The following is a 10,782-nucleotide window of genomic DNA, read 5'->3' as shown; positions in this document are numbered from 1 at the left end:
ATGCCACTGCACTCCAGCCTGGGCAATGGGGTGAGACGACGACTCAAATAAATAAATAAATAAATGATGTCACTGATAAAATACTCCTCCTGGGAAAAAATTCCTTTGTTCTAAACAATTTTTGTGGCTATGTGGTGTTTTTGTTTTATTTTGTTTGGGGGCTTGTTTTTTTTTTTGAGTTGGATTCTCACTCTGTTGCCCAGGCTGGAGAACACTGGTATGCTCAGGGTCACTCCAGTGTCAACCTGCTGGGCTCCCGTGATCCTTCCACTTCAACCTTCCAGGTAGCCAGAACTACAGGCGCGTGCTACCACATCTGGTTAATTTTTTATTTATTGTAGAGATGAGGTCTCGCCAAGTTGCCAGAGCTGGTCTTGAACTGGCGGGATCAGGCAATCCAGTCACCTCAGCCTCTCAAAGTGCTGGGATTACAGGCTGAGCTACCCATCCAGGCTGCTATGTGGTATTTTAATGATATACAAGGTCCGACAATTAGGTTCACAAACCATCCTAAAAAAAAGGCTACATACTTCATTGCTGAATATCACTACAGTCATCTTTGAAGTACTCTCCTTGGGAAGCTATGCCAGTGCTTAATTCACCCGTCAAAGCAATTTCGGAACTTTTTTTCTGGAATCGCCATCAGAGTTGTGGCTATTATTTGCTGAGGTCTGACAATTAAGTTTGAGAACTTGCCACCGTGTGCTTACCTGGGCAGCACTGCATAAATAACTGTATTGGAACACCCTCTCTACTCAACTGATCTGGCCCCCAGCGACTTTTTTCTTTACATGAAGATAAAGGAGATGTTGAAAGGAAGATATTTGATGATGTTCAGGACATCGAGAGTAATGCGACAATGGCTCCGATGGCCATTCCAGAAAAAGAGTTCCAAAACACCTTTCACTGGTGGAGTAGGCACTGACATCAATGCAAAGCTTCCTAAGGGAGTACTTCAGACGTGACCACTGTGATATTCAGCAGTGAGGTATGTGGGTTTTTTTTTTTTAATTTTTGAGTTGGAGTCTCACTCCTTCGCCCAGGCTAGAGTGCAGTGGCACGCTCACGGCCACCCCAGCATTGATCTGCTGGGCTCCAGCGATACTCCACCTCAGCCTTCCAAGTAGCCAGAACTTCAGGCACGTGCTACCATGCCTGGCTAATTTTTTAAAAAATTTATTGTAGAGACACGGTCTTGCCAAGTTGCCCAGGCTGGTCTTGAACCCACAGGCTCAGGCAATCCACTTGCCTCAGTCTCCCAAAGTGCTGGTATGACAGGCTGCGCCACCAAGCCTGGCCTATAGCACTTTTACTAGGATGAGTTTGTGAACCTAATTGTCGGACCTCCTATATGTGAACTTCACGTTTCATCATGTGCCCTTGCATAAAGGTATCCTGCACCTAAATTAACTCAGAGAACTCCTAGTTCCACAGTTGGCCCCCGATTCACACAGACTAGGCTACATGTGTTCATTTGGAGAGTGTCTAGTGCTATTCCATCCTTCAGCAGACCAACCAGCTTGTCCCAGTTCAGGAGACTTTTCTGATTTTAGCACTGAAAGTCCCAGACCAGCAGTTGGCCATCTCACCTTTGAGCCCAGCCCAGGAACAATTCATGTCTTCAACTCTCATGACATTTGAAATAAACAACATCACAGTGATTGTGAAAGCAAAGAAACAAAAGTCTGAATTAGTCCAATCTGTCATTAAATATGGAGTTTTAATACTGAAAATTTAAACAGTGAAAGTGTTAACTGCAAGATGTAATATTATTGCTTGATCATGTAACTTATAAAGTTTTAATTTATACATAAATGTTTAAGTTAATTTAAACAATATCTTTAAAATGGAAGTTTCTTCTTTTAAAATAATTTTTGTTATAAGCCTAATGAATAAATCAAGAAAATAATGATTACTGCTGATTTTTTACATAGGTTAATACAGAAATCAATGTTGTGGTATCAAGGAGAGGGTGTCAAAAGTTAACTGTTTCAGGTGTCAAGTATAGTAGCTATGACATTGAGGCCATGTATAAATTGGCTCATGTAATTCCCTTTGAGATGGTCTCTGCTCTTTTCCCCATTTGGAGATTCAGAGAAATGCCAGTGAGGGGCAGGGATTCAAACTCATGCACTCTGTCTCCAGGGTCTACCCTCTTGACTACTACACAAGTGTGTGTGTGTGTGTGTGTGTGTGTGTGTGTGTGTGTGTGTGTGTGCGCGCGCGCGCGCGCGCGCGTGTGGTTATTTAGTTTTTATTTCTCTGCAATCCAACTAGACGTGGAAGGGAATAAGGAAAATATGGAACCCAAAGAATTGTAGCGAGAGCACAAAAATTATAGGGATACCATGAGCAAAAGGGATGGAAGGGGTGCTCTCCTGAGCAACAGAAGGAATGATCTGGTAGTTTAAGATAAAACAAGTTAAATTTGTTAGAGTTGTCTACAGTCAGCAATAGTGATTTTCTTGCTGGTCCTGCTATTCTTGGACCCAAGGCCCTCCATGGCTTGCACAACATTCATGCTCTCTTTCACCTTGCCAAAAACCACATGCTTGCCATCCAACCATTCAGTCTTAGTGCAGATGAAAAATTGGGAACTGTTTGTGTAGGGTCCAGCTTTTGCCATGGACAAGATGCCAGGACCTATATGCTTCAAGATGAAGTTCTCATCATCAAATTTCTCCCCAGAGATGGATGTGCCGCCAGTGCCATTATGGCATGTAAAGTCACCACCCTGGCACATAAGCCCTGGAATAATTCTGTGAAAGCAGAAACCCTTATAGCTGAATCCTTTCTCTCCAGTGCTCAGAGCACAAATGTTTCCTGCTGTCTTTGGAACTTTGTCTGCAAACAGCTCGAAGGAGACATGGTCCAAGGGCTCACCGTCGACAGCAATTTCCAAGAACATGGCGAGGTTGACCAAGGGTGATGGGAAAAGGCTCAAGGCGGTGGTGTCCGCAAAGCCACAAGTATATACTTAAACCAGATCTATTAAACCCCAAAGGTAGGCTCTTCCGGAGAGAACTTCTTGCTGAGGTATGAAGGGTTCAAGTTAATAACTCTTTTTTGTAAGAATATCATAGCTGCTTCACTCAGTTGCAAGGCTGTGTAACAAATTACCCCCAAACCTAGTGGGATAAACAACCATCTATTATGTGCACAGATTCTGTGGGTCAGGATGGTAGGTACAGATGTGTCTCTGCTGCATGGTATCGGGGACCTCAGCTGAGAAGTGGTGACCAGCAGCGAGTGACCTTGGGGCTGGAGTTATATGGAAGTGCCCTCATTTGCATGTCTGATGGATGCCTCCTGTCAGCTGGGTCCTCAGCTCAGCTGGGAACCAGAGAGCTGCATGTAGGCTTCCCATGTAGCCTCAAGGTGACCTGACATCTTACAAGGTGACCAAGGCCCTAAGGCCAGTCTTCCAACTAACAAGGTAGAGGCTACATTGCCTTTTATGATGTGGTCTCAGATGACCTTTGCCACATTCTATGGTTTCAAACAAGTCACAAGCCTAAGGGGACTGGTCGGGAGATATTGCTTCTTGAAGGGACTGACCAGACGTACCGTTGCAGCCATCTTTGTAAAATCCAGTTCTGCAGGCCTCTCTTCTTTCTTGTCTAGCTGGTCTTGGCTCTTTGAGGCTCAGTTCCCACCTGGGCTTTCTGGGATTTCCCGCTTGCTCCAGAGCTTGGCCTATCACAGGTCTGTCAGGCAGCCCAAACCAGAGAGCATTTGGGGGCGTGGCCCTGGGAAAGGCACCAGCTAAGAGGAGACCTCTAATATGTAGGGTGTCTGCTGAGTTTTGGAGACATTTTACAGATAACTGTGCAGTCGCTACATCCTTGGACCATCAGGGACTATGTTTATACAGACTCTGAAATTTCAGACTCTCACATTTTCAAAGTAAGCCCCTATCTCACTGATCCACTGAGTAGTTTTGAATACTTTGTCTCGTCTCAACAGTCAACCTGTGCCCCTCCCCCATGAAGGCATTGCCTGACCTGCCTCTCGCTCCCCCCACCCAAGCACCCATGCTCCAGCCAAGAAAAGCAGCCAGAATGACCACTGGACACCTGCCCTGTGTTATGAGGGCAGGAGGGATGTGTGGGAAGCATGTCCTGTGGGAGTGACAGTCCAGAGGGGAAGGTCATTGAGGGGGGCACAGAGGGACAGTTTGCTTTGGAAGGTTGAGAGTGAGCAGCTCTCAAGCATCTCACTGGCTGGAAACAGAAAGGAGAGGGCTTTTAATGATGCACTGAGAACCCTTCCTTCCATGTTTGAGAAAGAAGCAAAGGAAGATCGGAATTTCTATTTGGTCTTTGAATACAGTTACTCAGGGCTGAGTTCTGGGGGACAGCCTTACAAACATCACATGCTGTGTTGCGCTTCTACAATGAGACCTGCACATACACGAGCTCAGCTCTTCAGAACAGTCTAGAAAGTGCTGGAGAAATCTCAGTCAGCCCCAAGTCATGATTCCTGTGCCATTCTCCTCTCCTTCCTTCTAACAGTCACAGTCTGATTTTGTTCAGATAGTATATTAGTTTGTGCAGACCTCCATAACAAAGCATCACAAACTGAGTGGCTTAGACAACAGAAATGCATACCCTCACAGCTCTGGAGGCCAGAAGTCTGAGATCCAGGTGTCAGCAGGAGTGCTTCCTTCTGACGCCCATGAGGGAGAATCTGTTCCGTCCCTTTCCCCCGGCTTCTGGTGGTGCTGGCCATCTTTGACTTTCCTTTGTGTGTAGAAGCATCACCTTGTCTCTGCCTTCATGTTCACATGGTGTTTTTCCTGTGTGTGTGTCTTCTTTGTGTCCAAATTTCTCCTTAATGAAAGGACACCAGTCCACTGGATTTGAGCCCACCCTTACGGCCTCATTTAACTTGATTACCTCTGTAAAGACCCTATTCCCCAATAAAGTTACCTTCTGAAATACTGGGGTTAGGATTCAGCATGTGAATTTAGGGGCAGGAGACATGGTTTAACTCATAACAGATGGCATCTTCCAAGTGGCCGTGCTCTTCATGGGAGACCTGGGCCCATTTCCAGTGCAAAGAAGTGGGTCATGAGCAGTTGAAGTCAACCATGATGGTGTGACTTCCTCCTAGGAATGTGGGAAGGCAAGGAATGTGACACATTCCTCCCAGTGAGCCAGGGAAGGAAGGATGCTGGGAAAAGTGATTTCTTGGGTACAAAGAGTTGTAGATGAAGAGATGCCCTTTTCCTCTTTCCACAGCCGCCATTTTATCTGTAGATGATGGCTGGAGCTGGGGCAGCCTTCTTGGAAACATGAGGGGGGCTGAGCCAGCACCTGGGCATGGACATGCAGATGAAAAGAACCCAGGTCTTTGATGTTCTTGAAGTTCTGAATATATGAAACTGGAGCCTCCCTTCCTTGAGACTTCTTGTTATGTGAGATGATGCATTTTCCTTATTGCCTAAATCAATATGAAATGTCACCCAGAGCTTACTAGAACGCTTATTAGAAATGTCCCACACGTGAGCAGAAAGAAGACTTGGCCAGGTCTTGGGGAAGGGAGCTGAGCCTGTCCTTGCCTGCCTGCTGCCAAACCCGCACCCCAGCCCTTTGGGTCTGCTCCATTTCTCTGGCAGAGTGGATGAGGCTGGCTTCTGAAAATGACACTTCCTGGGCTCTCTTGCCAACAGGCTGCCAACTGGGAAGCCCTGTAGGTGCCTGGGGGATGGGCGGGGGAAGCTCCCTTTCCTCCTCTCTGTCTCTCTCTCCTTCTCTTCTGACTTCTCAGTCTCTCCAGGCTGCCTTTTCCCCCTCAGCAGTTCCAGCTCCCTGTGGTCAGAAGTGCCCTGAAGTCCCAGCTCACACTGGACAGCCCCCAGGTGGCATGCCATTCCCATTTAATGGCATGTCCTATGGTTGGTAGTGGCTTCCTGAAGATGTTAGGTATTCTGTCACCTCTGTATCTAGTTCCCGTGCTAAATTCCCGCTACCGAATTGCCTGTTTGGGCCCTGAGAGATACAGGGCATGAAATGCCAAAGGGAAATGTCTTGCACCTGCATATGGTAATCAACCGGCCTCTAAAGTTGCTGGGCCCGTGGTCAGCATGGGTTTGCTTGGGTTGACTAGAAATGCCAGTGGAGTCAGAGCCCAATTGCTTGCATAACAACGGAGGGAGCCCTGGGAAGCAGTCACTGCTCCCCAGAATGACTCCTTTTCTGCCAGGTCAGAGCTCTCTGTCCTCTCCCAAAGGAAAGCTGGCACATCGGATGGGTGCCCCCTCTGCGCTCACAGGCTTCATTCTTGCCCTAGGTGCCCCAGGCTCCTACCCAACTCACCCCAGCCCCGGACAAGCCTTCTGAGCCCACATCCCTTCTCTCTGAGCTGTTTCTAACTCCTCTATCTGTGGGTCCCCATGGTGGTAGCCCATGTGGCCACTGTCCTGGTGGTCAGATGTATGAGAGCACAAGCCTGAGCATGGGTCTCCCTCTGGACCATGAGCTCCTGGAGGAGAGGCAGGGGCCTTCTCAGGCTCCTCTCCTTCTTCTTGGCATTTGTCGGGGGCTCTGGCACAGAGTCAGTGCTCACAGGTGTTGAACGGAGATAAGAAGCACTCTCCTTGGAGCATCCCACCCCTCAAGCCTGCCCTGTGGCGAAGGGCCTGCATGGCTTGGTCCGCAGGAGACCCCTGCCATGGGCCCCTCAGAAGATCTTGCCTCTGACTCAGGGATGTGGAGCTCACACAGCCCCCGGGCAGAGCACACACCTTCCAGAAGGCCTGGGTTATGCAAGGGCCCATCCACATGCTGTTCCCCGCCATGGGAGGAAGAAATCTTGCAGGCTCTGGGGCTTCCCAGAGGTGGGGCCCCACTAGGGTGGGGCTCTGGTGGAAATGGGGCAGTGGCAAACCCAGCAGAGGTGCTGTGACTTGTTGGGTCAGAGGGAGTCAGCAGGAGCTTAGAGGAAAATAAAACAAAAGAGACAGCTTTCCTTAATGCTGGGTAAGGGTTAGGCTGCTTTTGGCTCTTATCTATTCCCTGCTGGTCCCCAAGAAGGAGGTCCATACTGCAGCCATCAAGTCTTCCCTCACCCCACATGCCAATTGCACGTGGGAGACACCTAGCAGACACATATGCAATGGATAAATGAACACAAGACCACAGGAAGAGTATTTAGACTCTCTTCTTCCTCTAATTTTAGACAGCATGAGCACACCATTCTTACAGCAATCAAAAGTGACAGATTTTCAGGACAATCTAAATGTCAACTTGACAATACGGAGTGACTTTGTGGGCCAGGAATTGGGCCAGAAATGAACACACAAAGATAAGAAAATCACGGTCCTGGCTTCAAAGGGAAAACAGTGACGGGGGCCAGGAGAGAGGCAGGAAAGCAAAGTGGCCACAGTGTGCTACACATGCTATGATGGCAGGGATGCGGAACACCAGGGTCTCCGGGGCTGGAGCAGTAGAAGACGAGGCTGGGAGGGTGGGCAGGGCAGGCCTTGCAGCACGCTGGGTCCCAGGCTGAGGTGTCTGGGCTTTACTCTACAGGCCCAGGACCACCAGTGAAGGATTTTACATAAGAAAGTCAAGTGGGCAGATCACAAACCTTCTGTCCATGTGTTAGAGGGCATGTCTGAATGCTGACTCGGTCTAGACACGATGGGACTCTGACTTTAGCCCACTGAGAAAGACAAGGCCGTGAGAAGCAAAGCATTGTTACACATCAGTTTCCAGGTCAAAATGATCTCTTCCATCTCAAACTACAGACAGAGGCCACCTCTTCTCTGCGGTGTACTGTGTGGTCACTGGCCTGCCCCTGGGCCCTGCTGGGCTCCAGGAGGCCTCGGCCAAGCTCCTCCTGTCCTGGCAACTTCTCGGTGAGCCACACCAGGGCTGGGGCAAGGTGGGGCTGTGATATAAGAAGACTTTATACAATAAACATCCTGGGAATTCCACTTACACCAGGGGCGTCTTCTGCTCCAACAGATGCTTCTGGAGATGCTCCACTTCTTGGATGAGGCCACCATTGCTCAGCGTAAGAAGGGCCTCCCTGGAAGCTGCTTCCTATGCCTCGGGCACATCATTTGGCTCATCAGCAAAGGTGGCTCGCTCTCAGCCTTGGCAGGCGATTGGATTTTTGGAAACACCTGAAACAATTCAAGGGCAAAGTGAGAGTAACGGTGAGTAATCGACTTATGGAACATGATATTTGGTCAAACATCCAGATGTGACTAGAGTGTCCTGTGACTGGTCCCCATCACCCAGGTGCCCTTGCCTGTGCAGGTACTAACCTCCCAAAGTCCTCATTCTATAATCTGGAAGAAATTTTGTAAAGCAGAGCATGACCATGGACATGTAAGCAGCACCCAGACTCATTTTCCAGAAAGCTTTCAATGTCAAACATGCCAATACTGAGTCAATGGATACATAAATGCTTGCTGACTATTGTCTTTTTATTATTTACTTCTTTCCAATAAGGGTGACTCCTTAAATTTGTAATCACTATATACTTTCATAAGCCCTTTCATGTAAATCACTAAGAAAAACCTATCTCCTTCATCAAAGATGTCCTCATTTTTAGTTTAGAAGGTGGCTCACACCTGCAACCCCAGAACTTTGGGAGACTAAAGAGGGAGGATCACCTTGAGGCCAGGAGTTCTAGACCAGCCTGGGCAACACAGCAAAACCTCATCAAAAAATTAGCTGGGCATGATGGTGCATACCTGTAGTCCCAGCTACTTGGGAGGCTGAGGCGGAATGATCACCTGAGCCTAGAAGGTTGAGGCTGAGATGTAAACCACCCTGTTTACAGAAAGGGAGTTTCTCTGGGACCCAGAAAGGCAGAGTGATGTCCAGGCCTTCACAATGGGCCAGGTGCTGGGGGCACCTAAGAAAGCGGGAGTTGGCTCCAGAACTTAGGTAGGATGACTAAACTCCTAGTAGCATGTCTGATGCAGTTTCTGATGTTTTCGTTCACTTCCTTTACTGCCTCTGTGCCTCACATAGAAGGCTCCTCTCCATGTAAGGGTTGCTTCTAAGTGTGCAGCAGCACATAAATGTTGCTTTCCTCCAAAGGAAAAAAAAGAACAAGGGACAGGATGAAGTTCACAGAAAATTTGCTGAAAGACAATTAAGCCATGCATTTCTAACAAGGCCAGGTTCAGTCACTACTGACTTAGCTTTTCAAATCCAGGCTAGTAGCTGGGTTTTATGACTCAGGCCCCCTGACTCCAGACCCGGCTTCCAAAGGCCTCGCTGAGAAAGTCTTCCAGCAGCCACAGAATGGTGCTTGCAGGAAGCAGTAGGCCTCCTTCCCGCCCTCAGTGTCCCCAGGTTTGTTATCCAGATAAAGCCTGGTCTTCTCACAGGAAAGCTTAGCACGTGGGCTGGAGTTTGGGCTCTGGAGTGGGTTCGTGGGAGCAGATAACATGTGGTTGACAGCAGTGTGAGTGGCTTGTGTGTGCAGCGGTCGGACAGACCCCTGGCTCCCTGAACCAAGAACTTGCCTCTGTCTTCCTGCTAATGCTTCTAAATCTACAGCAGAGTCGCAATCTGGCCATCTCATGCTGTTATGGGGACCCTGCATGCCAAGACAGCATGCCCTCTGGTGGGGGGAGGCCACCCAACTGTGTAGCATTGGGAATGACTGATAGGTGCGCTGGGACAGCTGGGCATTGCTGGCAGTGCTGGGGACTTCCAGAGTGTGAGGAAATATGTCACTGGAACAGCGTTTCTTCACAGAGAGGGGGCCAAATACTTCATCACCACAGAATCAAAGATGCGCCATTTGGCACTTGAGGTGCTAACGTTCTCAGATGGGTTCTGACCGTTAATCTCAGCAAGAATCAAGCTAGTTAAGGCTGAGGTTGACTCCCCTCTCCCCTGCCCAGTCCGCAGTACTTGGCACCCAGTGGTTGCTCAAGGACTATGTTAAAGTAAAATTGGTCAAGGTGCCCAGGAAAGCAGGACGCACCACCCACCATATCCTTCCACATGCGAAGACTCACTTCTGCTCAAGGCTCATGTATGTCCTGTTCTTGTTTCCCTGGAAGCTGCGCCTATTCCTGGAAAAGTTGGATTATTCATTCATTCATGTATGTACACATTCATTAAATAGGTATTCACTGACTGTGTCCTGGACCAGCCACTGAGTAAAACCTCAGGATTTTGTAGCGGTAAAGATCCTTGAGTTAACCGAGGCCCAGAGAAGGGTGGTGACTTGTCGAAAATCACACAGCAATCTGAGGATAGAGCTGGGCTAGTACACCCAATTCCTTCAGAGCCACCCTCAGCACTGCATGTGGCCAGGGCTAGATTTACTCTTTCTGACGCCTCACTTGGCAGCCCCTTGTCTATCGCAATCCATAGCCTGGGGAGAGACATATCCCGTCTTTTGGAGCGTCTCCAAGAGAATGAATGGGGAAAATGAAGGGGAAAAAGTGCCCAGTTCCTTCAAGTCCAGCCCATGCCTGGTGCGGGTGGTCGAGGGTGATGGATTGAGTGGTGCAGTCCACTCCTGCAGGAGTTCACTGCTTAGACATTTGAGGTCCAAGCATTTGGGGACGTCCGTAATTGCCTGAGCGTGCCCACTGGGGCGGCCCTTACGGATGACCGGTTAGTGATGAGCTTCATCCATCACAGTAAGGGCCCACCCGGGGGCTCAGGACCCCGTTCCCTCCCAGCCCACTCCTCCCGCTCTTAGATGCGCCTCTGGCTTAGCGAGTGGCGGTCTTGGCAGGCCCACTCGCGAAGGCCGTCCAGTTGGAGGCCCTCGACATGACAAAAACAAGACGTA

The 10,782-nt window shown here is 48.9% G+C and overlaps 1 protein-coding gene across 1 annotated transcript; it reads right to left on the bottom strand.

Annotated features, from left to right (window-relative positions):
- Positions 1-2,370: 2,370 nt before the first annotated feature.
- Positions 2,371-6,802, bottom strand: LOC103267976 (peptidyl-prolyl cis-trans isomerase A-like). The gene is made up of 4 exons (XM_008065535.2): positions 6,749-6,802; positions 6,321-6,424; positions 3,568-3,749; positions 2,371-2,976 (listed from the first exon to the last, which is right to left on the bottom strand). The coding sequence occupies exons 1-4, from the start codon at positions 6,800-6,802 to the stop codon at positions 2,432-2,434; spliced, it is 885 nt and encodes a 294-aa protein (XP_008063726.2). The 3' UTR covers positions 2,371-2,431.
- Positions 6,803-10,782: the final 3,980 nt, after the last annotated feature.

This window comes from Carlito syrichta, unplaced genomic scaffold, assembly GCF_000164805.1.
Source record: "Carlito syrichta isolate Samal-C Ts95f unplaced genomic scaffold, Tarsius_syrichta-2.0.1 Scaffold308652, whole genome shotgun sequence".
Classification (NCBI taxonomy): Eukaryota; Metazoa; Chordata; class Mammalia; order Primates; family Tarsiidae; genus Carlito; species Carlito syrichta.
Note: the sequence above shows the minus strand (reverse complement) of the source record. Positions and strands in the feature narration are given on the sequence as shown.

What these genes read in the sequence shown, in the direction of transcription:
- LOC103267976 (XM_008065535.2), bottom strand. Translation starts at nt 6,802, where the DNA reads ATGGCGGGGAACAGCATGTGGATGGGCCCTTGCATAACCCAGGCCTTC. An exon ending in AAGGCTTGTCCGGGGCTGGG is followed by an intron (nt 3,750 to 6,320) that starts GTGAGTTGGGTA and finishes TGCCTTTCCCAG; the next exon opens with GGCCACGCCCCCAAATGCTC. An exon ending in TTACAAAGATGGCTGCAACG is followed by an intron (nt 2,977 to 3,567) that starts GTACGTCTGGTC and finishes ATCTGGTTTAAG; the next exon opens with TATATACTTGTGGCTTTGCG.